The sequence below is a fragment of the Dryobates pubescens genome, chromosome 22 (assembly GCF_014839835.1).
Source record: "Dryobates pubescens isolate bDryPub1 chromosome 22, bDryPub1.pri, whole genome shotgun sequence".
In the NCBI taxonomy this organism is placed as follows: domain Eukaryota; kingdom Metazoa; phylum Chordata; class Aves; order Piciformes; family Picidae; genus Dryobates; species Dryobates pubescens.
In genome coordinates, this window is record NC_071633.1 from 14,672,862 (window position 1) to 14,700,678 (window position 27,817).

Consider the following 27,817-nt stretch of genomic DNA (forward strand, 5'->3'; position numbering starts at 1 on the left):
TGGATGCTCAGGGACTCCAGGGAAGGGGAGGGGAAGGATTTGGAGCTCTGCTGGTCCCTGGGGGGGGGATGAGAGAGGCGTGGGGCCTGTGCTGCTGCTGGCTTGCTGCTGCCTCTTGCTGTGTGGTGCCAGCATCCCTGGCTGAAGCAGCAGCTGGAGCAAGTGTCTGGAGGGGAAGGAAGCAGAGGGGTAAGTCACCAGGGAGTTGCCTGGCTTGGATTTCCTCTCTGGTTTTTGCACTGGGGACTTCATTTCCCAACCCAGGGGTGGGGAGCTGTGGCTGCATGCACTGGTGGGTTTGTGACTCCTTGCAGGCACTTCCTCCTCAGTCCATCTCCTTTTGGGGGCTGGGCAAACAGCTGGCAGCAGCTGGAAGGAGAGTGGGGCGGGGGGGAAGCTCAAAGATAGCTCCAGGGCATCCTGGCAACCATAGATGGGGAGGAATTAGATGGAGGGCTGCAGAGCCAGTGTGAGCAGTGCAAGGCAGAGGAAAGGTGGAGAGGGAAGAAGCAAAGGGGGGCAGAGAGCTGGCAGAATAATGGGGGAGTGGGCTGGGAGGAGAGAGAGCAGGAGCAGCAAATGCAGAGGGTTTGGGTGAGGAGAGGAAGGAAGCTCTCAGAAAGTGCTGGGCAGGGTGATGTGTGAGGGCATGGTGATGTGTGAGGGCAGGGCTGCCCCCAGCAGAGGAGGCTGCTGCCCCCAGAGCTGTGTGCAGCAGAAGCAGGGTGGTGTGGAAAGAGGCTGCACTTCAAGAGGGTCTCCACGAGGTGATGGGCACTGGGGGCTTGGCAAGGGCTGGTGGTGCCAGGAGGAGGGGGGTGGTGGGTGTGAGCTGGAAGAGGGGAGGTTGAGCCTGGAGATGAGGAAGGAGTTCTTGATAGTGAGGCTGGGGAGACACTGGGGCAGGTGGCCCAGGGAGGTTGTGGCTGTCCCCTCCCTGGAGGTGTTCCAGGCCAGGTTGGATGAGGCCCTGAGCAGCCTGGGCTGGTGGGAGCTGTCCCTGCCCAGGGCAGGGGGGTTGGAGCTGGATGCTCTTCAAGGTCCCTTCCAAGCCACTCTGTGATTCTGGGAGCTGTTGGAGTGGCTCCAGGGGGGGTCACAAAGATGGTCCAAGGGCTGAAGGCCTTCCCCTGTTGCAGGCAGGCTGAGAGAGTTGGAGCTGCTGAGCCTGGGGAGGAGAAGGTTGCAGGGAGATGTCAGAGCAGCCTTCCAGCAGTTGAAGGGAGCTACAGGAGAGCTGGGGAGGGACTTTGGACAAAGGGCTTGGAGTGAGAGGATGAGGAGAGCTGGCTTCCATGTGGAAGAAGCTGGGGTTAGATGAGACAGCAGGAGGAACAACTTCTCCATGAGGCTGGGGAGACACTGGCACAAGTTGCCCAGGGAGGCTGTGGCTGCCCTCTGCCTGGAGGTGTTCCAGGCTGGATGAGGCCCTGAGCAGCCTGGGCTGGTGAGAGATGTCCCTGCCCTGGGCAGAGGGCTTGGCCATGAGCTGATCTCTTAAGGTCCCTTCCAACCCAACCCCTTGTGTGATTTTGTGCCCCTTGCTGGGGGCTGAGGAGGAAGCCTGAGGAGCTGCTTTACAGCATGGCTGAATCCATCCTGTGCTGGGCAGGTGGTAGCTCAAGCCTGGAGGGAGCAGCAGGCTCTGCTGTCTGGGGCTGGCTGCTTTGCCCTCTTCCTCTTTGCAGGGAGGAGGGAAGTCAGCCATTCCCTGTGGAGCTTGCCCAGGGAGGCTGTGGATGCCCTCCCTCTGGAGGTGTTCCAGGCTGGATGAGGCCCTGAGCAGCCTGGGCTGGTGAGAGATGTCCCTGCCCAGGGCAGGGGGCTTGGCCATGAGCTGATCTCTTCAGGTCCCTTCCAACCCAACCCATTGTGTGATTCCTGCAGCCCTGAGCCCTGGAGGGGGATTTATTTATAGCAGCCACCACTGAGGCAGGAAAAGTTTTGCTCAAGCTGTCATTTGGGTGAGGAGCCAGAGCACTGGAGCTTGCCTCTGCCTCCCTCTCCCTCCTGCCCTTGCTTCCCTTCAGCTTTTGCACTGTAATTAGCAAGCTTTCCCTGAGCTGGGGCAGAGCTGGCAGCTTTCTTTAGCAGCCTCTGCTCCTCCAGGCAGGGATACAGCAGGATTCCTCTTCTGGGAGTGCTTAGCCTGAGAGTTTGTTTTAGTTCAAGGGCTGCTCTTGAGTGCTGAGGTGGAAGCCACAAGATGGGAGGGGCAGGGAGCCACAGGGCTTCTGAAGTTGCAGCAGCATCTTGAGGCTTCACTTGGGCTTTAAATGTTCACTTGGAGCTTCAGAGAGAGAGAGGGAGGCATAAAAAGCTCATTTACAGACTGATCTGTACTAATTTGGGCTTGGCTGGGCTGGGAAGCAGCAAAGCTGTCAGTGCAAAGCTGGCCTGCTCTTTGTCTTGAAGGCTTCTTTCCTTTCCAACCTGAGCCAGCCTTGGTTCTGAGGAGCCAGAGCAATGGGGTGAGGACAGCAGGAGGCCAAGGTGCAGCCACAGATGTCCCAGCTGGGCTCTTGGGCCAGACCTGGCACCCCTCTGCTGGCACATGCTGTAAACCACAGGATGGCTTAGGCTGGAAGGGTCCTTAGAGCTCCCCGTCCCGTGGGCAGGGACACCTGCCACCAGCCCAGGATGCTCAAGGCCTCATCCAGCCTGGCCTGGAACACCTCCAGGGAGAATCAGAGAATCAATGAGGTTGGAAAAGACCTCAGAGATCATCAGGTCCAACCTGTCACCCAACACCTCATGACTAAACCATGGCTCCAAGGGCCACATCCAGTCCCCTTTGAGCACCTCCAGGGCTGGGGACTCCACCACCTCCCTGAGCAGCACATCCCAATGGCCAACAGCTCTCTCTGGGAAGAACTTTCTCCTCACCTCCAGCTTAAACCTCCCCTGGCACAGCTTGAGACTGTGGCCTCTTGTTCTGGTGCTGGGTGCCTGGGAGAAGAGCCCAACCCCCACCTGGCTACAACCTCCCTGCAGGGAGTTGCAGAGAGCAAGAAGGTCTCCCCTGAGCCTCCTCTTCTGCAGGCTAAGCAACCCCAGCTCCCTCAGCCTCTCCTCCCAGGGCTGTGCTCCAGACCCCTCCCCAGCTTTGTTGCCCTTCTCTGGACACCTTCCAGCACCTCAACATCTTTCCTAAACTGAGGGGCCCAGAACTGGGCACAGGACTCAAGGGGGCATCCAACCTCTTCCAGAGTCCCACCACCCCTGTAGTGAAGGAAAGACCTCTTGGAGTGTGAGTACAACTGCTGTCACCCAGGGCAGGGATGCTTCCAAGCTGAAAGTTCTAATTCTGGGGGATCTGAGCAAATCTGACATGGGAGTGATGCTGTGGGGGGCAGAGGTTGGAGGCAGTCAGAGGCAGTGGTGTGGTGTTGGTAGCCTTCTGCTTATGGCTGTAGGTATTCTCCCTCTGCTCTGACCTGGTCAAGCCACAGCTGCAGTCCTGGCTCCAGTTCTGTGCTCCCCAGTTCCAGAGAGCCTGGGAACTGCTGGACAGAGCCCAGGGGAGGCTCTGAAGGTGCTGAGGGGCCTGGAGCAGCTCTGTGAGGAGCAAAGGCTGAGAGCCCTGGGGCTGTGGAGCCTGCAGAAGAGCAGCCCCAGAGGGCAGCTCAGCAATGCTCAGCAAGAGCTAAAGGAGCTGTGGGGAGCAAGAGGCTGGGGCCAGACTCTGCTGAGTGGTGCCCAGGGCCAGGCCAAGGGGCAGAGGGCACAAAGTGGCAGGCAGGAGGTTGCCTCTGAAGCTGAGGAGAAAGTTGTTTGGGGTGAGGGTGCTGGAGGCCTGGAGCAGGCTGCCCAGAGAGGTTGTGGAGTGTCCTTGTGTGGAGAGCTGGCAACCCCCCCTGGGCACTGTGCTGCTGGGCAAGCTGCTGGGGGTGCCCTGCTGGGGCAGGGGGCTGGGGCTGGCTGAGCTCCAGAGCTCCCTTCCAACCCCCCATGCTGGGATCCTCTGACATCCCAGGATTCCTTCAACACCTATGGAGCTCAGGCTGGATGAGGCACTTGGTGCCATGGTTTAGTTGTCAGGAGGTGCTGGGTGATAGGTTGGCCTCCATCATCTCCAAGGTCTCTTCCAACCTGGTCCATTCCATCCCATCCCATCCCACTCCATTCCATCCTGACCAGAGGCTCACCCAGAGCATCCTCTGCCATCCCTTAGCCTGCTGCCCTTCCAGGGCCACCTTCCCTTCCCTTCCCTTCCCACACCCCAGCCGCCCTTGCATGTGAGCAGCGCCAGCACTTCCTCCTCCTGTCCTGGCAGCCAGCACAGGGAGGAAACCTCTCCCCTGCTCTTGGGAGCCTGCTGCTGCCTCTCTGCTGCTGCTGGAGCAGGCCTGCTGCTGCTGCTGCTGCTGAGCACAGGCTGCTGTGGGGAGGGGGGAGCAGGGGAGGAGTGCCAGGGAGCGCTGCTGACCGCCCGGTTCCCCCCAGCTTGGCACCGAGCTTCTCTTCTCCCACTTCCTTCCCTCTCCTGTTGGCAGCAGGGGGGTCCTGCAGAGTGCCTGCTGGCTTTCCTTCCACTGACTCATCCTCCAGGGAATTCCTGAAGCAGTGAGTCAAGTTCTTGGGAAAAGTGTTTGCCCAGCAGCAGGCATCAGGAAGGCAGGGAGCCCGCTTCCAAGGCGCCGTGTGCTGGGGCTGGCCCCTCTCTGGCTTCCCCCAGCTGAGCTGCAGTGGGGAGAAAGCGCTGAGGAGAGGCTCCCAGGATTGTTTGGCTTGGGAAGGAGCTCTAAGAGCAAGGCCAACCTTCAAGCTGAGGCCAACCTTCAAGCTCAAAGGCCAACCTTCAAGCTGAGGCCACCGTGGCCATTAAACCATGTCCTCAGAGGTCGTGTCCACACCTTTCTTGAGCCCCTCCAGGGCCACCCCCTCAGCCTCTTCCAGTGCCTGGCCTCCCTTGCAGCAAAAAGCTTGTTCCTCATGTCCAACCTGACCCTCCCCTGGCCCAGTTTCAGACCATTTCCTCTTGTTCTATCCCCAGAGAGAAGAGCCTGACCCCCACCTCACTCCAGCCTCCTTGCAGGGAGCTGTAGAGAGCCACAAGGTCTTCCCTCAGCTTTCTCTGCTCCAGCTCCCTCAGCTGCCCCTCCCCAGCCCTGTTCTCCAGACCTTTCCCCAGCTTGGTTGTCCTTCTCTGGACCAGCTCCAGGCCCACAATGTCCTTTTCAGAGTGAGTGACTCAAAAGTGCACCCAGGATTCCAGGGGCATCACTCAGCAGTGCCCAGTCCAGGGGCACAATCCCTGCCCTGCTCCTTCTGGCCACGCTCTTTGCTGCTCCAGGCCATCTGAACAAAGGCTTTGCATAGGATGGGTTAGGTTGGAAGGGACCTAGTTCCAACTAGGACTAGTTCCTAGTTCCTAGATCATCTGGTTCCAACCTTGGTGCCATGGTTTCTCAGGGGAAAACAACCCCACTGCCCTATCTTCCTGATCCTAGGGTGGGAAGTGACCAACCCCTGAGGGTTGCCTCTGTCCATGGCACCAAAAGGCATGTCAAACAAGGCTGGTCCCTCAGCTGCTCCTCTCCAGCCCCTTCCCCACCTTATTCTCACCTTGAAACCTTCTCCTCTTGACAGCTAATTTCCCCACCCCTCCTCCCCTGTTGATTTTTCAGGTGCCTGCCCTGGTGAGACCCCAAGCACACCACCACCACCACAAAACCCCAAACCCACCACCCAGACCCCTGAATCAATCAGGTGCCTGAAGACCTGAAGCTGCTCAGCCTGGCAGCAGCTCAGCTGCTCCCTGTGGAAGGGGAAGCCCTAATGGCTGTTTAACCACATGGCCCTGGCTGCCTTCCTCCAGCCCTCCTTGCTTTTGAACTCCAGACAAGTTAATGGGTGTGTGGTTTCCAACCAGGAATTAACCACTTCTCAAGCTGGCCACAGGGATATTGCAAGGAACCCAAACAACTTTCCTTCCCCCCCCCCCCCCCCCCCCCTTCCTCCAGTGTCTGTGTCCAGGGAAAGAACATTAACTGGGGTGCTGTGGGGTTTCCTGCCTGGCCTGAGGCCACCCCTGGGAGCCCTGGGGTCAGTTTTGAGCTCCTCACTCCCAGGAAGGAAACTGAGAGGCTGGAGCAGGGCCAGAGAAGGGCATTAAAGGTGGGGAAGGGGCTGGAGGGAGGAGCAGCTGAGGGCCCTCAGGGGTCAGTCCTGGGACCAGTCTTGTTTGACATCCCTGTTGGTGCCATGGGCAGAGGCACTGAGTGCAGCCTCAGCAGGTCTGCTGATGGCACCAAGCTGTGTGGTGCAGCTGACAGCCTGGAGGGAAGGGATCCATCCACAGGGCCCTGGACAGGCTGCAGAGCTGGGCCCAGCACAACCTCATGAGGTTCAACAAGACCAACTGGGTCAGGGCAGTCCCAACCACTGATACAGGTTGAGAGCAGCCCTGAAGAAAAGGAGCTGGGGGTGCTGGGGGAGGAGAAGCTCAGCAGGAGCCAGCAGGGAGCTCTTGCAGCCCAGAGAGCCAAGCAGAGCCTGGGCTGCAGCAAGAGAAGTGTGGCCAGCAGGGCCAGGGAGGGGATTCTGCCCCTCTGCTCTGCTCTGCTGAGCCCACAGCTGGAGCTCTGGGGCCAGGTCTGGAGCCTCTGTGCCAGGAAGGATCTGGAGGTGCTGGAAGGTGTCCAGAGAAGGGCCAGGAGGAGGAGCAGAGGGCTGGAGCTGCTCTGCTGTGAGGGCAGGCTGAGGGAGTTGGGGTTGTGCAGGCTGGAGAAGAGAAGGCTCCAAGGAGACCTAATTGTGGCCTTCCAGGGTCTGCAGGGGGCTCCAGGAAAGCTGGGGAGGGACTTTTGAGGGTGTCAGGGAGGGATAGGACTGGGGGGCATGGAGCAAAACTAGACTGGTGAGAGCCTGGCACAGGTTGCCCAGGGAGGTGGTGGAAGCCTCCTGCCTGGAGGTGTTTGCAGCCAGGCTGGAGGTGGCTGTGAGCAACCTGCTGCAGTGTGAGGTGTCCCTGGCCATGGCAGGGGGGTTGGAGCTGGCTGAGCCTTGAGCTCCCTTCCAACCCCTGACCATTCCATGATTCTATGACCTGGGAGTGTTGAGCCTGGAGAAAAAGAGGCTGAGGGGAGGCTGGAGCCAGGTTGGGGTTGGTCTCTTCTGCCAAGGAACGAGTGACAGGACAAGAGGGAACAGCCCCAAGTTGCCCCTGGGGAGGTTTAGGTTGGACTTGAGGACCAATTTCTTGCCCTTGAGAGTTGTCAAGACCTGGCCTAGGCTGCCCAGGGCAGTGATGGAGTCCCCAACCTTGTAGGGGTTTCCAGGCTGTGGTGCTGAGGGCTGTGGCTTGCTGGTGCCCTGGCAGTGCTGGGTTGAAGGTTGGACTCCAGGACCTTGAAGGTTCTTTTCCCCACTTCGATTCTATGCTGTGTGAGTGTGTGTTGCCCAGGGCTGTTTCCCCCAGCCAGCTGATCCCAGTGAAGTTTGAGCTGCTCAGCATTTGCCCAGGTGAGGTCCTTGCTTCATGGCCAGCCTCAGGTCACCATCTCCTTCTCCTCCTCTTCCTCCTCCTCCTCCTCCCCCTCCCTGCCCCATTCAGGCCGCGCTTTCCGTGCGGCCGCTCGCACGACTGCTCCCCATTAGCAGCTTTGATTCCCACCCCCCCTCCCTGTGGAACACCAAGTCCTCTTTCCAACAGGATTGGTTTCACTCTTGAAGGCATTGCATTCTCTGATTTCCCCCTAGCAACTTGGCCATGATTGCTGCTGGAGCCTGGAGCCGTCAGCAAGCTCAGCTGGTGGGCTCTGCCGGCGCAGCCTGTAGGTGGTTGCAGATATGTCGGCGTTGATACGAGGCTGGGGGGTTGTTTTTAACTCCAGAACTGTCAGCAGGCTGGGGCTCTGCTCCTTCCCCACTCCCAGGCTTCAGGAGAGTGGCTCAGCTTAAGGTCAGCCTCCCCTGTTGGCATCTCTTGGTTCCTGAGCACTTCGTCGTGAAGACTTCCAAGGCCGCCTCTGTTGGTTCTTGGCCAGGCCATCAGGAAGGCTCTGCAAAGCCTTCTCTCTTGGCCTCTTGGTTCTTGACCAGTCCATCAGGAAGGCTCTGCAAAGCCTTCTCTCTTGGCCTCTTGTTTCTTGACCACTCCATCAGGAAGGCTCTGCAAAGCCTTCTCTCTTGGCCTCTTGGTTCTTGACCAGTCCATCAGGAAGGCTCTGCAAAGCCTTCTCTCTTGGCCTCTCTTGTTTCTTGACCAGTCCATCAGGAAGACTCTGCAAAGCCTTCTCTGTTGGCCTCTCTTGGTTCTTGGCCAGTCCATCAGGAAGGCTCTGCAAAGCCTTCTCTCTTGGCCTCTTGGTTCTTGACCAGTCCATCAGGAAGGCTCTGCAAAGCCTTCTCTCTTGGCCTCTTGGTTCTTGACCAGTCCATCAGGAAGGCTCTGCAAAGCCTTCTCTCTTGGCCTCTTGGTTCTTGACCAGTCCATCAGGAAGGCTCTGCAAAGCCTTCTCTCTTGGCCTCTTGGTTCTTGACCAGTCCATCAGGAAGACTCTGCAAAGCCTTCTCTGTTGGCCTCTCTTGGTTCTTGACCAGTCCATCAGGAAGACTCTGCAAAGCCTTCTCTGTTGGCCTCTCTTGGTTCTTGGCCAGTCCATCAGGAAGGCTTCTAGAAGATTTCTCTGTTGGCTTCTTTCTTGGCCACTTCATCCTGAAGACTTTAAAAGCTTCCTCTGTTGTTTCTTGGCCAGTCCATCAGGAAGACTTCTCTCAAGTTTCTCTGTTGGCTTCTCTTGTTTCTTGGCCAGCCCATCATGAAGGCTTCTAGAAGATTTCTCTCTTGACCACTTCATCCTGAAGACTTTTCCAGTTCTCTGTAGTCTGACAGGTAGGAATCACAGGACTGTGGCTGCCCAACCATCAGGAAGCTTGGAGTTCAACTGTGCTGCTGCTGAGGGCAAGGAGGCAAGTGCTGGTCATCTTGGAGCTGCAGGGTGAGGATCTTCTCATCTCTCTCAGGGCATTTTTCTTCCTATGTATTTGGCCAGTTGAAGTTGTCTCATGGTGAGCATTGTCTTTGTGGACTAAAATGAAGGAGCTTTGTAGAGATAAGCACAAAATTCCTCCTCCTGCCATGGACCAGTGCTGGCCTGAGGGCTCTCCAGCTTCATCCTTCCTGCCATGGACCAGTCCTGGCCTGAGGGCTATCCAGCTTCATCCTTCCTGCCATGGACCAGTGCTGGCCTGAGGGCTCTCCAGCTTCATCCTTCCTGCCATGGACCAGTCCTGGCCTGAGGGCTCTCCAGCTTCATCCTTCCTGCCATGGACCAGTCCTGGCCTGAGGGCTCTCCAGCTTCATCCTTCCTGCCACGGACCAGTCCTGGCCTGAGGGCTCTCCAGCTTCATCCTTCCTGCCATGGACCAGTCCTGGCCTGAGGGCTCTCCAGCTTCATCCTTCCTGCCATGGACCAGTCCTGGCCTGAGGGCTTTCCAGCTTCATCCTTCCTGCCATGGACCAGTCCTGGCCTGAGGGCTACCCAGCTGGAAAGAAAAGATAATCAGAGAGGGAAAACTTCAGGTCCAGCTGCTTTGGGTCTGTCTTTTGGGTTTCTGTTTCCTAACCTCAGCTAAGGCACCCTTGGCAAGTCCACCAAGGGCTGTGTCCTGGAACAGAGGGGCTGCTGGGGGGGTTGTCATTGGGTGTCCTCTCTGAGGGAGCTGTGGTGAGGACTGGGGATCCCTGGGAGCAGCCTCTGGGCTGACACCAGCTGATTCCACAGGAGCAAAGGTCTGTCTTTCTCTCTTGGGTTCAGTGAATCCCTTCTGGTGCTGCCTGTCCTTTTTTTTTCCCCTCCTGAATGAAGAGGAATCACTTAAGAGAAGCTCTGAGAAGAGCCTTTGGAAATGGAAAGGTGTAAATTGCAAGGCTGGGAGGGTACCAGGTGGGAGGTGCTGTCTGTTTGAAGATCATGAGGGACTCCTAAGAGCTAATTTTCCCCAAGCCCAGAGGTGCTTGGAGTGAGGGACAGAGGGGAGGGATTTAATCACTTGGAAAACAGCTTCCAGGATGGATGCTGCCTGAGGCACGGGGGGGCTTTGTGGGAAGATGTTAAGGAGGAGTAAGTGGAGATGAGATGGGGCAGGGCTGGGCCAAGTGGCCAGCAGCCTGCTCTTGTTACTGCCAATCTGTTCTGGTGAGCATCCCCACTGCAGCAGCCCCAGTGAGGGGCTGAGCTGCTGCAAAGCAGCATAGAGAAGGGCCTGGCAGTGCTGGGGGACAACAAGCTGCCCATGGTCTGGCAATGTGTCCTTGTACCCAACAAGGGCAATGGTCTCCTGGGGGAGGCATGCAGAAGACTGAGGGCAGCAGGTTGAAGGGGGTACTTCTTCCCTTCTGCTCTGCCCTGCTGAGGCCACAGCTGCAGTCCTGGCTCCAGATCTGGGCTCCCCAGTGCAAGAGAGCCTGGGAACTGCTGGAGAGAGGCCAGGGCAGGCTCTGAAGATGCTGAGGGGCCTGGAGCAGCTCTGTGAGGAGCAAGGGCTGAGAGCCCTGAGGGCAGCTGAGCAATGCTCAGCAAGAGCTGAAGGAGCTGTGGGGAGCAAGAGGCTGGGGCCAGACTCTGCTGAGTGGTGCCCAGGGCCAGGCCAAGGGGCAGAGGGCACAAAGTGGCAGGCAGGAGGTTGCCTCTGAAGCTGAGGAGAAAGTTGTTTGGGGGGAGGGTGCTGGAGGCCTGGAGCAGGCTGCCCAGAGAGGTTGTGGAGTGTCCTGGTGTGGAGAGCTGGCAACCCCCCCTGGGCACTGTGCTGCTGGGCAAGCTGCTGGGGGTGCCCTGCTGGGGCAGGGGGCTGGGGCTGGCTGAGCTCCAGAGCTCCCTTCCAACCCAGCTCCATGCTGGGATGCTGTGAACAGAAGCTGTGGATAAGCTGCACAACAGCAAAGGAAGATGAGGTCCTCCCCAGACATGTCTGCCTTGTACAAGTGGCAGAAGAGATCTCCTAGAGGGGCTGCAGGGGAAGCTCCTTCCATGAAGGTACAGCAGCTGCCAGGAGCTTGTGAGGACAGCTCCAGCATGCCTGAGAATGAGTCTGGGGACAGGGCTCTGCTTTCATGTCTACATGAACAGGAGGATGCTTTTGGCACTGAGGGTGGTGAAACTGTGGCCCAGGCTGCCCAGAGAGAGCTGGGAGCTGCCCCAGCCCTGGCACCACTGCAGCTCAGGTTGGTTGGGGCTCTGAGCAACCTGCTGTGGTTGGGGCTTTCCCTGCTGGCTGCAGCAGGGTTGGACTGGGTGAGCTTGAAAGGTGACTTCAGCTTCCAGGGAGCAATTCAGGGCCATATTGACAACCAGGTGCTCTACATTGGCTAGAAACCCCTGGGCCCTCCTAGTTTGGGTTCTGAATGACACACCACTTCTTAGGTTCTCCTTCAGAGTCTCCCCTTTTTCCAAGGGGAGGGAAATGAGTCAGATCCAGAGCCATGGGACCAAGGCCATCAGGGCTGGAGAAAGGAAAGGGCTCAGAAAGCCCCTCGTGGCTTGGCACATTTCAGATGCAGCTCCCCCAGGGAGGAAGGAGGTCACTGCACCACAATCATCTCCTACAATGTCATCAGGACAGAGCTGATCTCATTAGGTTGCATCTGGGACTGCACAAACTGCCCCCTGACACCAATACCCAAAATACATCTTGGAGGACAAAGTGACCTTCCAAATCCAGGGGACAAGAGCTTACCTGTGTGCCCCACCTGCTGCAAGTGCTGCTGCTGCCAGCAGCCTGCACTGACTTCCTAGGTCTGAGCTCTCCAGATGGGTGTAGGAGCTGCAGAATCACTCAGGGTCCCAGCATGGTGGTGCTTGGAAGGGAGCTCTGGAGAGCAGCCAGCCCCAGCCCCCTGCCCCAGCAGGGCACCCCCAGCAGCTTGCCCAGCAGCACAGTGCCCAGGGGGGGTTGCCAGCTCTCCACACAAGGACACTCCACAACCTCTCTGGGCAGCCTGCTCCAGGCCTCCAGCACCCTCACCCCAAACAACTTTCTCCTCAGCTTCAGAGGCAACCTCCTGCCTGCCACTTTGTGCCCTCTGCCCCTTGGCCTGGCCCTGGGCACCACTCAGCAGAGTCTGGCCCCAGCCTCTTGCCCCCCACAGCTCCTCGAGCTCTTGCTGAGCATTGCTCAGCTGCCCTCTGGGGCTGCTCCTCTGCAAGATGTTGAGATGCTGGAAGGTGTCCAGAGAAGGGCAACAAAGCTGGGGAGGGGTCTGGAGCACAGCCCTGGGAGGAGAGGCTGAGGGAGCTGGGGTTGCTTAGCCTGCAGAAGAGGAGGCTCAGGGGAGACCTTCTTGCTCTCTGCAACTACCTGAAGGGAGGTTGCAGCCAGGTGGGGGTTGGTCTCTTCTCCCAGGCACCCAGCACCAGAACAAGAGGCCACAGTCTCAAGCTGTGCCAGGGGAGGTTTAGGCTGGAGGTGAGGAAGAAATTCTACAGAGAGAGAGAGATTGGCCATGGGAATGTGCTGCCCAGGGAGGTGGTGGAGTCCCCATCCCTGGAGGTGTCCAGGAGGAGACTGGCTGGGGTGCTTGGTGCCATGGTTGGGTTGATTAGGTGGTGTTGGGTGGTAGGTTGGACTTGATGATCTCTGAGGTCTCTTCCAACCTGGTCTGGTCTATTCTATTCCTATTCTATTCTATTTCTATTCCTATTCCTATTCTATTCCTATTCCTATTCCTTATTCTATTCTATTCTATTCTATTCTATTCTATTCTATTCTATTCTATTCTATTCTATTCTATTCTATTCTATTCCTATTCTATTCCTATTCTATTCCTATTCTATTCCTATCCTATTCCTATCCTATTCCTATCCTATTCCTATTCTATCCTATTCTATTCTATTCTATTCTATTCTATTCTATTCTATTCTATTCTATTCTATTCTATTCTATTCTATTCTATTCTATTCTATTCTATTCTATCCTATTCTATTCCTATTCTATTCCTATTCTATCCTATCCTATCCTGCTTGCCAGCAGGGGTGTGACCTGGAGGAGGCTGAGCAGTGGCCAGGAGAGGTGGTTTAGGTGAGGGAGGTGGGGCTGCAGGGTCCCCCCAAGCCTTTGGGGGCCGGGGCTGGGGGGCTGCAGCAGGCTGCTGCGCTGGGCTGCGTGGGTGCCGCTGCTCCCCCGGGGGCCTGCGTGGTGCTGGGAGCTGAACGCAACTCCCGCTGCCGGGGAGAAGCTGCTGCTCTCCCGGGGTGTTGGCGTGGTGTGGGTGGTCTCCTGCCGTGCAGGCTCTCCTCCCAGCCCTTCTCCCTCGGCTCTGCCGGCGCTGGGCTCCGTGCTTGCCTGGGGAGCCGCAGCCGAGGCCGAGGGCAGCCGCGCTGGGCTGCTGGCTTAGAGCAGAGCTCCCAGCCGTAGCTGCAGCCCTGGCTTCGCCGGAGCTTTTTGCTCCCTTGCTCTTTTTCCCTCAGCCTTCTCCTCCAGACAGCTAATTCCAACACCCCCCTTCCCCCACATCCTGTCATAGCCCAGAGCATGTCACAAGGAATTAAGGGCTGAAAAGGCCTGGGAGAAGCAGCTCCTCTGGAACAGTCTCTCCTTTCTATGAGCGCCCTGGCCCCCTCTCTGTGCCCCTTTTGTGTCCCATCCGATCCCTCCCCTCCTTCCCCCTCCCCCCCGGCTCCTCTGCCTGCCCCCCCCCGCCCATTCAGTCCATGCCAGAGGACAAACCAGCAGCAGCCCCGAACCTTTCCCAGCCCTGCTCCGCTGACCCTTCCCTGATGCCATCCCCACAGCAGCTCCCGGAGGATCCCGAGCCTCTGCCGCAGCGCTCCTCCTGCCTGGCAAGGAAGAGGAGGTTTGGGAGCTCTGTGCTGCTGCTGCCGCAGCTGCTGCTGGAGGCTTTCTGCCTCCCTTCTCTTCCCTCTCTCTCTCTCTCTCTCCCTGTGCATCTCTGACAGCATCACCCAGCTCCCCATCCTCCTTCCCACAATCCACACCCGAGCTCCCTCAGAATAGGGATGATGTCACTTCCTTGCAGAGGGTGCTGTGGGGAAGGGGGGGTGGGGGGAGATCATGTGTGGAAAAGGGGAGCCACGACCCCAGGGGCTCTCTCTCGGCAGCCCCCAGCCGAATGGGAGAGGTTTGGGTGCCTCGGAGGGGGGAGGGGTTTGCAGTGAGGACGATGCCGGGCTCTGTCGCAGGCGGTCGCCAGCCCGGGTCCTTCCCTGTGCCGTGTGGGATCGCTCAATGGCTGCAAAGAAGAGTTTGCTGCTCCCTCCCTGCCTTCTGATGGCTGTCTCCGTGGAGCTGCACTTTCCCTGACTCCTAGCCCGATGGGAGAGAAGAATGTGCAGCAGCTGGACCACATGCCATGTAAGCTCTGTGCTTCCATCCAAGCCTTCCCCAGCCTCCCCGAGAGGGCCGAGGGCTCTCCGAACCCCTTCTGCCCACACACAGCTCCCAGCCTGCATGTGCTGCCCTCTCCTTCCAGCCTCGGGAGCCTGGGAACCGGCCCGGGGTGCAGGTGGTAGGGCCCTGGGCGTCGGAGGGGGAGGGAGGGGGAGGAGGTTGTGCTGTTGCAAAACTCCAGTCACAGAGTGGTCGAGGGAGAGAGCTTGGAGCAGCCTCTGGAGGGGGCTACAGGAGAGCTGGGCAGGGGCTTCTGAGGAGGCTTTGGGGAGACAGGGTGAGAGGTGATGGCTTGGAGCTGGGAGAGGGCAGGCTTAGACTGGGGATTAGGAAGAAATTCTTGAGAGCTGAGGGCAGGGAGACACTGGCACAGGATGCCCAGGGGGGGTTGTGGCTGCCCCCAGCCTGGATAGGTTGAACTTGGTGATCTTTGAGGTCTTTTCCGACCTTATTGATTCTCTGCTTCTCCCTGGAGGTGTTCAAGGCCAGGCTGGAGGAGGCCTGGGCTGGTGGGAGGTGTCCCTGCCCATGGCAGGGGGTTGGAACTGGAGGAGCTTTAAGGTCCCTTCCAACCCAAACCCTTCTATGCTTAAGGCTGGAAAAGACCTCTAAGACCACCCAGTCCAACCCCTGTGTGGCCACTAGACCATGTCCCAGAGTGCCACATCTCCTCATGTTCTGAGCACCTCCAGGGCTGGAGGCAGTGCCCTCAGTGCTGTTCGCACTCTGCCCTTCCCAATGCCTCTGCCAGGTACACCTTCATCACCTGAAAGCTACACTCCTGGGAGGAAGCCAAAGAGCCTCCAGACTGGGAGCCTGAATCTTGGAGGCTGCTTTGGGCTTTACAGCCTCAAGGCCCTCTGTCATCAGCCTTCTTTGCACACCAGGGGCAGAGCCCCAGCCCTCATGCTTTAGGTTTTCAACAGCCAGCTTTACCAGTTCCCTGGGAGCCTGGGTGGTGCACTGGGAGCATGGGGAGCACACAGCCAGGAGCATTCTGCTGTCTGACACTGACAACCTGCTCTGTCCCCATCTGCTGCTGTGGGGAAGGAATCCACATTAGGTGCTTGCTGCTCCTGCAGCCTCTTAAACTGGCACAGGGTGGTGGAAGCAGGCAGAGCACACCTGGGACCTGCACTGGGCTCACAACAGCCCCAGGAAGGCTCCAGGCTGGGGGCAGAGTGGAAAGTGCCTGGCAGAGAAGGACCTGGGGGGGTTGGTGACAGCAGCTGGAGATGAGCCAGGGGGTGCCCAGCTGGCCAAGGAGGCCACCAGCAGCCTGGCCTGGAGCAGCAAGAGTGTGGCCAGCAGGAGCAGGGCAGGGATTGTCCCCTGGGCTGGGCACTGCTGAGGCCACAGCTGGAATCCTGGAGTCAGTTTTGGGCCTCTCACTCCAAGCAGGACATTGAGGAGCTGGAGCAGGGCCAGAGAAGGGCAACCAAGCTGGGAAAGGGTCTGGAGAAGAGGGCTGGGGAGGAGCAGCTGAGGGAGCTGGGGGTGTTGAGCCTGGAGCAGAGGAGGCTGAGGGGAGAGCTTCTGGCTCTCTGCAGCTCCCTGCAAGGAGGCTGCAGCCAGGAGGGGGTTGAGCTCTTGTGCCAAGGAACAAGTGCCAGGACAAGTGGGAATAGCCTTAAGTTGTCCCAGGGGAGGTTTAGGTTGGCCATGAGGAACAATTTGTTGCCCTTGAGGTTGTCAAGGCCTGGCCCAGGCTGCCCAGGGCAATGCTGGACTCTCCATCCCTGGATGGGTTTCGGAGCCCTGGAGCTGTGGTGCTGAGGGCCATGGCTTGGCGGTGCCCTGGCAGTGCTGGGTGAAGGGTTGAGCTCCACGACCCTGAAGGTCTCTTCCAACCTTAATGATTCTATGATTTGCTGAATCTGTTCTCAGTTGGGAGAACCTAACCCTCCTGAGGTGGTGGCTTGGAGCAAAGAGGCCCAGGCCAAGGTGTGCTGCCTGGTCTGCGGTGGGACAGGGAAGGTACAGGGGAGAGGACTGAGGGCAGGGAAGCCTGGGGGCAGCCCGCACAGGCAGCAGCTTAGAAGCCACAGGTTGCCCAGAGCACCGAGAAGTCATGCTTGTGGGCCATGGTTCGAAGCCTGGTGCTCAGGGCAGGCAGAAGGGGAGGCTGGGTGAGCTGCAGGAGAGGGCTGAGGCGCCGGGATGGAGCGGAGCAGGCTGGAGGCTGCGCGGCGCAGCAGCCGTGGAGTGGGAGAGCCGTGCTGGGAGGAGGTGTCTGGCCAGCCCTCGGCAGTCTCGTGACTTGGCCCACTGCTGCTGCTTTTTATAAAGCCCTGGGCAAGCTTCAAAAATAGGAGAGCCACCCAGCTGGGAGGGGGAAAAGGCTTTTGGGCTGCTAGAGAGCCTGGCAGGGGCCAGGGTGAGCCCAGAGGTGTGGAGCCGGCAGGGTGAAGCCAGAGCAGGTGAGAGGTGGAGCTGGCTGCACCTGCTCACAGAATCAGTTTGGTGGCAGAAGACCTCTCAGATCTTCAAGATCAACCATTCTCAGACTGCCAAGTCTGGGGCTAAACCATGGTCCTCAGCACCACAGCCCTGCAGCTTTAAACCCCTCCAGGGATGGGGACTCCACCACTGCCCTGGGCAGCCTGGGCCAGGCCTTGACCACCCTCAAGGGTAACAAATTGTTCCTCATGGCCAACCCAAACCTGCCCTGGGGTGACTTGAGGCCATTCCCTGTCACTTGTTCCTTGGCACAAGAGCCCAGCCCCCACCTGGCTGCAGCCTCCTTGCAGAGAGCTGCAGAGAGCCAGAAGCTCTCCCCTCAGCCTCCTCTGCTCCAGGCTCAACACCCCCAGCTCCCTCAGCTGCTCCTCCTCAGCCCTGTTCTCCAGACCCTTCCCCAGCTTGGTTGCCCTTCTCTGGCCCTGCTCCAGCTCCTCAATGTCCCTCTGGGAGTGAGAGGCCCAAAACTGCCCCCAGGATTCCAGCTGTGGCCTCAGCAGTGCCCAGCCCAGGGGACAATCCCTGCCCAGCTCCTGCTGGCCACACTCTTGCTGCTCCAGGCCAGGCTGCTGGTGGCCTCCTTGGCCAGCTGGGCACCCCCTGGCTCATCCCCAGCTGCTGTCACCAACCCCCCCAGCTCCTTTCCCACCAGGCAGTTTCCAGCCACTCTGCCCCCAGCCTGGAGCCTTCCTGGGGTGGTTGTGAGCCAAGTGCAGGACCCAGCTCTTGGCCTGGTTGAACCTCCTCCCATTGGCCTCACCATGGATCCAGCCTGGCCAGACCCCTCTGCAGAGCCTCCAACCCTACAGCAGATCAATACTTGGTGTCATGTCTAAGTTCAGTGAGGGTGCCTTGATCTCCTTGTCCAGATGATTGAGGACAATCTGAGCAGAGGTCTTGGCTTGAGTGAGAGGCCTCCTTGGAGCTTGCTTAAGTGCTTGCTGTTGGGAGTCAGCCAGCAGCTTCTCCACTCACTGCTGGGTGCTGGTTTTGTTTTGGCTGAGAGGAGGGACTGGCAGCAGGTCTGCCTGAGGAGGAGCATGGTAATAAGGCCACCTTCAGAGCTGGGACCTGTCTAACCTGTCCAAAGCTACCCCGTGGTGCCTGCTTACCATCATGCAGCCCTAACAGGATTCTAAGTAATCTCATGAAGTGCAGCTGGGTCAGGAGTGGTGATTATGTTCAGCAAGTCACTCAGTGGCTTCACCTAATGCTGCCAGCTCCTTAAAGAGCCCAGCCCTCTCCTGTCCTCTCCTTCTCGAGCTTGCCATGCCCCCTGGTGCTGGGAGGAAGAAGCTTGGCCTCCTGTGGGATGAAACAGCTCCTGGGGGTAGGAGTCCCTTGGAATCATAGAGCTGATGTGCTTGGAAATGACCTTTAAGTTGATCAAGCCCAACCAGGACCTAACTCTACCAAGTCTACCATGGCCCTCAGCACCACCCCTCTGCCTCCTCTAAGCACCTCCAGGGCTGGGGATTCAATTCCCTTGCCTGGGCAGCCTGTGCCACTCTTGGAGAGCCCTGCCAGTGAAGAAGTCTCTTTGGATAGCCAACCTAAACCTCCCCTGCTGCAACCTGAGCAGCTCTAACGGCCTGAAGCTGTGCCAGGTTGGACATCAGGCAGCCTTTCTTTGCTGCAGGAGTGGTCAGGCACTGGCACAGGCTGCCCAAGGAGTTGGGGGAGTCCCCAGCCCTGGAGGGGTTCAAAAAACATCTAGATGGGGCCCTCCAGGACAGGGTTTAGTGGTCATGGGGCTGTTGGGTAGAAGGTTGGACCTGATGGTCTTGCAGGTCTTTGCCAGCCTCAGTGATGCTGGGACTGAAGCTGTTTCCTCTTCCCTGCCCCTTGTTCCTTGGCAGAGGACACCGACCCCCACCTGCCTCCGACCTCCCTGCGGGGGCCTGGCGAGCGAGGAGGCTTCCCCTCGGCTTCCTTTCCTCCTCCTGCTGCTGGGGCTTTGTGGGGCTCTCCTGAGGGGCCTTGAGGATGCTCAGCAGAGCCTCTGCTTCTCCTCTTTGGCAGGAGGTGAGTGTTGTGCCTGCTGAACTGCCTGAGAGCCACCAGCCATGCCAGGGATCGTCGTGTTCCGCCGCCGCTGGTCCGTAGGCAGCGATGACCTGGTTTTGCCAGCAGTCTTCCTCTTCCTCCTGCATACCACCTGGTAAGTGAGAAAGGCAAGAGCCATGCCTCCTGATGTCTCCCACCCATCCTCCTTCTTCCACCTCTAAGCCTTCCTGCAGCTGGAAGGTTTGGTTGGGGTATTGGTGACAGACACCACCAGGAGGGTGGTGAGAGCCTGGCACAGGCTGCCCAGGGAGGTGGTGGAAGCCTCCTGCCTGGAGGTGTTTGCAGCCAGGCTGGAGGTGGCTGTGAGCAACCTGCTGCAGTGTGAGGTGTCCCTGCCCATGGCAGGGGGGTTGGAGCTGGCTGAGCCTTGAGGTCCTTTCCAACCCTGACCATTCTATGGTTCTATGACCTCTCCAGCTTCTGGTTCTTTGGATGTGCTCCAGTTCCAGCTGCACAGAAGGAACCTGCCCAGAGCTCCCTGCACAGGAGCATAAAATCATGAAGGTTGGAAAAGATCTCTAAGATCATCAAGTCCAACCTTCTGCCCAAGATCTCCATCCTCCAAGGTGGTCCTACCCAAGGAGCTCCCCTGGAGCTTGGGGCTGTGTTTCTCACCCAACATCTCCATCCTCCAAAGAGCTCCCCTGGAGCTTGGGGCTGTGCTTCTCACCCAACATCTCCATCCTCCAAGGTGTTCCCCTGGAGCTTGGGGCTGTGCTTCTCACCCAACATCTCCATCCTCCAAGGAGCTCCCCTGGAGCTTGGGGCTGGGTTTCTCACCCAACATCTCCATCCTTCAAGATGGTCCTACCCAAGGTGCTGCCCTGGTGCTTGGGGCTGTGTTTCTGTAGAGGGGCTCAGGAAAAAAACCCAAATTGGAGTGGCAGCTCCTGCAGTGTTATGAGACCTGACCCAACATCACACTGGTGAGACTGGGGAAGCAGGGCCCCTGGATGGCTTTGTGGCAAGGAGATGTCCAGACCCGAGCAGCTTGGCCACTTGTGGATCCTTAGCTTTGTGAGGAGAGCAGATAGGGAGGTGGGGAGAGGGGAGGGGGGGGAGAGGGGTGTTGCAGCTTTCCTTTGGCTTGCTGCTGGTAACCAGGGGGGTTTGTGCCTGGCAGGTTTGTGATCCTCTCTGTGGTGCTCTTTGGGCTGGTGTACAACCCCAACGAGACCTGCTCCCTGAACCTGGTGGACCACGGCCGAGGCTACCTGGGCATCCTGCTCAGCTGCATGATCGCAGAGGTGGCCATCATCTGGCTCAGCATGAGGGGCAGCATCCTCTACACAGAGCCCCGGGACTCCATGCAGTATGTGCTCTATGTCAGACTGGGTAAGAGGCCTGGAGTCACAGAATCATAACCAACCAGCTGGGAAAAGACCTCGGAGCTCACCGAGTCCAGCCTGGCCCCCAGCACCTCCTGACAGCTAAGCCATGGCTCCAAGGGCCACAGCCAAGCCTTGCCTGAGCACCTCCAGGCATGGGGACTCCCTGGGCAGCACATCCCAATGGCAAATTTCTCCTTCTGGGATGAACTTTCTCCTCACCTCCAGCCTGAACCTCCCCTGGCACAGCTTGAGACTGTGGCCTCTTGTTCTGGTGCTGCTTGCCTGGGAGACCAACCCCCACCTGGCTACAACCTCCCTTCAGGGAGTTGGAGAGAGCAAAAAGGTCTCCCCTGAGCCTCCTCTTCTGCAGGCTAAGCAACCCCAGCTCCCTCAGCCTCTCCTCCCAGGGCTGTGCTCCAGACCCCTCCCCAGCCTTGTTGCCCTTCTCTGGACACCTTCAAGTGTCTCAATGTCCCTTCTTAAACTGAGTGGCCCAGAACTGGACACAGGCCTCCAGGTGTGGCCTAAGCAGTGCTGAGGCCCCGAGGACCTTCCTAATAATGACTCAGCCTCCACTCTGCCATCTGCTAATCACAGAAGAACTTCTCTTCCCCTACCACCCATGACAAACACACACACACACAGAGAGCTTCTGAAAGACATCCAGATGGCCACTTGTATGTGATGTGCATCTGAATCCATCACGTTGCCTGCACCCTGTCAGTGCTGGAAGGCTCTTCGTGCAGTGCCCCAAATCTCTTCCTAGCAAACCCTTCTCACTTGCCATCCTCATTGCCATGCAGGTCCAGCCTTCCCCTCCATACAAAAATCTGCTCCCCTTCTAGCTCCTGACACAGATCTGCCACAGTCAGCTGCTTCTACACCTCTCCCCCACCTTTTCAGTTTAGTTTTCCCCCTCATACAGGGCTGTATTTCATGGTGCTCCTGCCCCTGTCTGTGCTGCAGGCACATCTACACCCACCTACCCTTCAGACATGTGCTTGACCTCTTGGCTTCACATGTGAGGCACCAACCTGTACTTTGATACTTCCACCTCCAGGCACCATGAGATAATCAGGTTTGCCACCTGCTCTCTGCTTCCATCCTCTCTTGCACTGCATATTTGCCTTCCTAAAACACATTGCCTGCCTCCCTCACCCGTCAGGAGCTAGAGCAGGAAAGAGGGTGTGCCTTGCTCTCTTACTCAGGGGCTTCCCTTTCAGCTTGCTTTCCCTCCTCTCTGTGCCCCCCCTGGCTTTCCCTTCTCTCTGTGCCCCCCCTGGCTTTCCCTTCTCTCTGTGCCCCCCCTGGCTTTCCCTTCTCTCTGTGCCCCCCCGGCTTTCCCTTCTCTCTGTGCCCCCCCTGGCTTTCCCTCCTCTCTGTGCCCCCCCTGGCTTTCCCTTCTCTCTGTGCCCCTCCTGGCTTTCCCTCCTCTCTGTCCCCCCACAGCTTTCCCTCCTCCCTGGCCCTTCCTCCTCTCTGCCCCCACCTGGCTTTCCCTCCTCTCTGTCCCCCCACAGCTTTCCCTCCTCCCTGGCTCTTCCTCCTCTCTGCCCCCCCCTGGCTTTCCCTCCTCTCTGTCCCCCCACAGCTTTCCCTCCTCCCTGGCTCTTCCTCCTCTCTGTCCCCCCCTGGCTTTCCCTCCTCTCTGTCCCCCCACTCAGCTTTCCCTCCTCCCTGGCCCTTCCTCCTCTCTGTCCCCCCTTCTGGCTTTCCCTTCCCTCTGTTCCCCCCTGGCCTTCCCAGTACAGAACCATGGCCAGGTTGGAGACCAACCTCTTTTGGAGCCCCAGAGCTGAGCTCATTCCAAAGCTTCTCCTGGCTTGGGGGTGGTATTTTTTTTTTCCCCTGGGTATTTTTTGCATCTCCTTTTTTCCCTGGTTTCTTTTTTGTTTGCTCACACCCAGGGGTGACCTTGCTTTGAAAGCTCTGCCTGGGAGAGGCATTTTCCACCTTCTGAGTGCAAATCATTAACAGCAAGAGCAAACAAACTCTTCCTCCAGCCTCCCAGCCACTCTGCAGTCTCCCTGGGGGAAGCACGAAGCTCCCTGGCAGTTTGAGTTATAAACCAGGCTCAAATGGGGCAGGGGAGGCAGAGAGCAGGCAGAGAGCAGCCTGAGAACCATTTTTCTACCCCTCCCCAGCCCCCCCCAAATCCTCCACTTCTCTTCTTCCTCTGCTTTCAGCTCTAGATGTGTTCAGGATCTGGATTGCCACTGGAGCCTGGGCCTGCTCCAGGCTTGTCTGGTGGGGGCTCTTCCTCTCCCTGGCTTCATCAGTTGTGATGGTAGAAAGAGGGAGTGTGACCACTGTGTGGGCAAGGTCCATGTGACTGTCCCATTTTAAGCATCTGCTGTCATCCACATCTTCTTTCTAAGGGAAGAATTCCCACTGTGAACCCAGGAGAGTCACATCCCTGCTCCTGCTCCTTCTGCCCTGCAGCAAGGAGTGGGCTGGGGTGGAAGGGACCTGAGCTGGTGGGAAGTGTCCCTGCCCATGGCAGGGGGCTTGGAACTAGATGGTCCTCGAGGCCCCTTCCAACCCTGACAATTCTGTGACCTCCTTGCCATGGGCAGGGACACCTCCCACTAGCCCAGGTTGCTCAAGGCCCCATCCAGCCTGGTCTCCACTCTTAACACCCCCCCAGCCCAGTTCCTTGTTTGTTACCAGGGTAAGTGAGGAGTCAGTAAATGACTCCTTGAGGGCTGTGTCCTGGCAATTAATACTGGGAGGAGGATGGCAAGGAGCAAAGGTGCTGGGAGCATTAGCTAAGTGTAGCAGGCAGAATTCATCCTGGATGCCCCCAGCTGATTCCCTGTGTCTCTGAATCAGGCCAAGTGGCTGGGGAGGGTGAGGCCTAGCCACTGGTGCACTGTGATTCTCCTCACCTGAGGGAGGCTTCCCACTGCTGGCTGGGTGATTCACACCTCTGCACAGCACAGGATGCCCCAACCCCAGCATGGTGAGCTTGGAAGGGTGCTCTGGAGGTCACCCAGCCCCAGCCCCCTGCCCCAGCAGGGCACCCCCAGCAGCTTGCCCAGCAGCACAGTGCCCAGGGGGGGTTGCAAGCTCTCCACACAAGGACACTCCACAACCTCTCTGGGCAGCCTGCTCCAGGCCTCCAGCACCCTCACCCCAAACAACTTTCTCCTCAGCTTCAGAGGCAACCTCCTGCCTGCCACTTTGTGCCCTCTGCCCCTTGGCCTGGCCCTGGGCACCACTCAGCAGAGTCTGGCCCCAGCCTCTTGCCCCCCACAGCTCCTTTAGCTCTTGCTGAGCATTGCTCAGCTGCCCTCTGGGGCTGCTCTTCTGCAGGCTCCACAGCCCCAGGGCTCTCAGCCTTTGCTCCTCACAGAGCTGCCTCAGCACATGGCCCTTGTGTCATGAAGGAGCAGCTGGCAGTGAGGCCCCAGGCCAGTTTGGGTTCACTTCCTTGAGCATCACCTTGCCAGGCACTGAGGCTCAGGCCTGCCCTCGCTTACTCACAGCACTGAGAGCGAGTCCGACCATCAAGCTGAGCCCATGTCCTGCTGAAGGAGCTGGGTTGGGTTTTCCACCCCAGGAGGTGGGCAGAGGCAGTCCTGAGCCCTTGGGGAGAGGCTGCAACCCTCCCTTGTGCTCCCTTTGTTGCAGCCATCCTGGTGATCGAGTTCATCTATGCCATCGTGGGCATCGTCTGGCTGACGCAGTACTACAGCTCCTGCAATGACCTCACAGCCAAGAGTGTCACTCTGGGTACGTGCTTGGGGCATGGTCTGGGCACATTCCATGGCTGTGGGCACCTCCTTGCCTTGGGGAGCCCATTCCTTGGGAGGTGTGGGGGGTTGGGATTGACTGCTTGGGGCTGTCAGTGTGGTGCTTGGCTGCCCGGAACGGCTGGGTCCATTCGTCTCTGCTGGCTGCACTGAGGCAAGAAGTCCTCTGCCCATGGAAGGGGTTTCATAGTATCATAGAATCAGTCAGGGTTGGAAGGGACCACAAGGATCAGCTAGTTCCAACCCCCCTGCCCTGGGCAGGGACACCCCACACTAGATCAGCCTGGCCAGAGCCTCGTCCAGCCTGGGCTTAAACACCTCCAGGGCTGGGGCCTCAACCACCTCCCTGGACAACCCATTCCAGGGCTTCACCACTCTCATGGGTTTGCTGGGGAGTCCTGCAAGGACTGGTTCCTCTTCTTCAGCTTTAAAATAGCTTTACTGGAGCTCCTTTGTAGTCTCAGCCAGTGTCCTGGCAGGGATCAGTCAGAGAATCACAGAGTGGTCTGAGTTGGAAGGGACCTGAAAGCTCATCCAGTTCCAACCCCCCTGCCAGGGTCAGGGACACCTCCCACCAGCCCAGGTTGCTCAAGACCTCATCCAGCCTGGCCTGGAACAGCTTCAGGGAGGGGACATTTGTGGCCTCCCTGAGCAGCCTGTTCCAGTGTCTCCCCACCCTCACTGGCAAGAATTTCTTCCTCATCTCCAGTCTCAATCTGCCCTCTTCAAGCTTCAATCCATTCCCTCTCATCCTGTCACTAGTGATACTAATGCTGAAGTCCCTCAAGATACTCAGGGGGTACTCAGTGGCCTTTAGCATGGAGCTTCAGGATCTCTCTTGGAGCAATCTGCTAAACACCAGCTGGAGAATCTCCCTGGGGTTTAGAGGCCTGTCCAGAGGAGTTCCCTTCTCTGCAGTTGGCTGCAAGGGTATCTGGGGGAGCTTTCTCTGCCCTCTGGCAGAGGGTGGCTCTGATGCCTGTGGTGAAAAGCAGGAAGAGGTAGACTTCATTGAATGCTTGGGGTTGGAGCCACCTGGTCTAGCAGGCAGGGGGGGTGAAACTTAAACGGTCTTTAAGGTCCCTTCCAGCCCAAACCATTCTGTGATTCCATCACCTAGTTCCAGCTCCCCCTGCAGGAGTCACATCCCTGCTGCTGCTCCTTCTGCCCTGGGTTGGAAGGGACCTGCTCTAGTGCTCATGGCAGGGGGGGTTGGAACTTGATGGTCCCAGAGGTCCCTTCCAATCCTGTGACCTTAAAGAGCATCTGGTTACGACCTCCCCGCCACGGGCAGGGACCTCTCTTACTAGCTCAGGTTGCTCAAGGCTCCATCCAGCCTAGCTTTGAACACCTCCAGGCTTGTCTGGAGCTTCTCTGGGCAGCCTCTTCCAGTGCCTCACCCCCCTCATGGGGCAGAAGCTCCTTCTGACACCTCATCGAAATGCAGCCGCTCCCTCTCGGAAGCCATCAGCCCTCCTCCTGACGCTGCCCAGAGCCAGCAGCAGGACACCTGACTTGTTTTCTTTCCCCCCCCCCCCCCTCCTCTCTCTCCTCAGGGATGGTGGTGTGCAACTGGGTGGTCATCCTGAGTGTCTGCATCACTGTCCTCTGCGTCTTCGACCCCACAGGCAGGACCTTTGTCAAGCTTCGAGCCACCAAGCGGAGGCAGCGCAACCTGAGGACCTACAACCTGCGGTGAGGCAGCGCCGCCGGCAGGCTGCTCCCTTTGCTCTCTCCCACCTTGCTCCAGGGGGAGCCTTCACCTCCAGGAACATCAGTTCCTCCATCAGGAGCTGGCCTGATGCTGGCCAGAGGAGCAGTGTGGCCAGCAGGAGCAGGGAGGTCGTTCAGCCCCGCCGCGCGGCGCACACCTGGGGCGCTGCGTGCGGCTCTGGGCCGCTCGGGTCAGGCAAGGTGCTGAGGGGCTGGAAGGGGTCCAGACAAGGGCAGCAAGGCTGGGGAGGGGTCTGGAGCACAGCCCTGGGAGGAGAGGCTGAGGGAGCTGGGGATGCATAAGCTAAGGCTGGTTAGGTCCACCTTGAGGACACTCAGAGGCCATAGTGCCTGCCAGGCTCATGCTGGGCAAGATCCTAGCTGAGCATCAAGTCCCATCCTAGAGTGTGGTGGAGTTGAAGATGGTCCTGCTGACCACAGGGGAGTTGGGCTGCATGGCCTTTAGAGGTGCTTTCAACCCAGTCCTGGGCCCCTCAATTTAAGAAGGACTTTGAGACACTTGGATGTGTTCAGAGAAGGGCAGCAAGGCTGGGGAGGGGTCTGGAGCACAGCCCTGGGAGGAGAGGCTGAGGGAGCTGGGGTTGCTTAGCCTGGAGAAGAGGAGGCTCAGGGGAGACCTTCTTGCTCTCTACAACTCCCTGAAGGGAGGTTGCAGCCAGGTGGGGGTTGGTCTCTTCTCCCAGGCACCCAGCAGCAGAACAAGAGGACACAGTCTCAAGCTGTGCCAAGGGAAGTTTAGGCTGGAGGTGAAGAGGAAGTTCTTCACAGAGAGAGTTGTTAGCCATGGGAATGTGCTGCCCAGGGAGGTGGTGGAGTCCCCATCCCTGGAGGCGCTCAGACAAGGATTGGATGTGGCCCTTGGTGCCATGGTCTAGTCATGAGGTCTGTGGTGACAGGTTGGACTTGGTGATCTATGAGATCTCTTCCAACCTTGGTGATTCTGTGTTCCTCTCAGACTTTACAACATGGTGCTGACACTAGTCCTGCCTATTTGGAGCCTGTTTGCTAGCCTTGTGTTGTGATCTCTGAGGAGATGGGAATGAGAAGCTGTGACAATCAGCAGGGCAAGGGAGTTTGTCCTCCCCCCTCTACTCTGCCCTGGTGAGGCCACAGCTGGAGCACTGCCTCCAGTTCTGGGCTCTCCAGTTCTGGGCTCCCCAGTTCCAGAGAGCCTGGGAACTGCTGGACAGAGCCCAGGGGAGGCTCTGAAGGTGCTGAGGGGCCTGGAGCAGCTCTGTGAGGAGCAAAGGCTGAGAGCCCTGGGGCTGTGGAGCCTGCAGAAGAGCAGCCCCAGAGGGCAGCTGAGCAATGCTCAGCAAGAGCTAAAGGAGCTGTGGGGGGCAAGAGGCTGGGGCCAGACTCTGCTGAGTGGTGCCCAGGGCCAGGCCAAGGGGCAGAGGGCACAAAGTGGCAGGCAGGAGGTTGCCTCTGAAGCTGAGGAGAAAGTTGTTTGGGGTGAGGGTGCTGGAGGCCTGGAGCAGGCTGCCCAGAGAGGTTGTGGAGTGTCCTGGTGTGGAGAGCTGGCAACCCCCCCTGGGCACTGTGCTGCTGGGCAAGCTGCTGGGGGTGCCCTGCTGGGGCAGGGGGCTGGGGCTGGCTGAGCTCCAGGGCTCCCTTCCAACCTCCCCCTTGCTGGGACTCTGTGTGACACCCTGGATCTGCACCTCACTGCCTCAAAAGCTGTTTGACTCAGTGCATTACCCTTCCAAAGGGAACCCAAATGCCTCAGGTGGCAAATTTGGCTTTGGTTTTTAACCAGAGAACTTCAAAAGACCTCAAAAGAAAGGCCAAACCTCTCTCTCCTGTGAGGAGTTTTGAGATCAGAGACAAGTGAGTGAGTGAAGGAGGTTTGTCCTTTGGGCCTTGGCCAGGTTTCTCCCTCCAGGCCTGTAACATTAATGGAGAGCTTGCTCCTGCTGTTTGCCACTCCAGAAAGGGAACCTGAACAGATGTTAACAAGCACAAGGCTGTGGGCTACAGCCTGAAGGGGAAACACAAAACCTTGCTGTGTGCTCACCACACCCCCAGTTGCTTGGTGGCAGGGAACAGGCTCTGAAATTCACCTCTTGCTTAAAGCCACCCTCTCCAGAGGCTAGGTCATGGAACTCTCTGCCTGTT

The 27,817-nt window shown here is 58.4% G+C and overlaps 1 protein-coding gene across 1 annotated transcript in view; it reads left to right on the top strand.

Moving 5' to 3' along the window:
* The window catches only part of DAGLA (diacylglycerol lipase alpha), a 93,713-nt gene that overhangs the window by 27,290 nt on the left and 38,606 nt on the right, over positions 1-27,817 (top strand). Inside the window, exons 2-6 of the mRNA XM_054171967.1 lie at positions 14,145-14,316; positions 18,835-18,973; positions 20,003-20,214; positions 23,844-23,945; positions 25,522-25,660. Of these exons, the coding sequence (XP_054027942.1) occupies positions 18,879-18,973; positions 20,003-20,214; positions 23,844-23,945; positions 25,522-25,660 (548 nt within the window). The 5' untranslated portion in view covers positions 14,145-14,316; positions 18,835-18,878. The remainder of the gene's footprint in view (positions 1-14,144; positions 14,317-18,834; positions 18,974-20,002; positions 20,215-23,843; positions 23,946-25,521; positions 25,661-27,817) is intronic.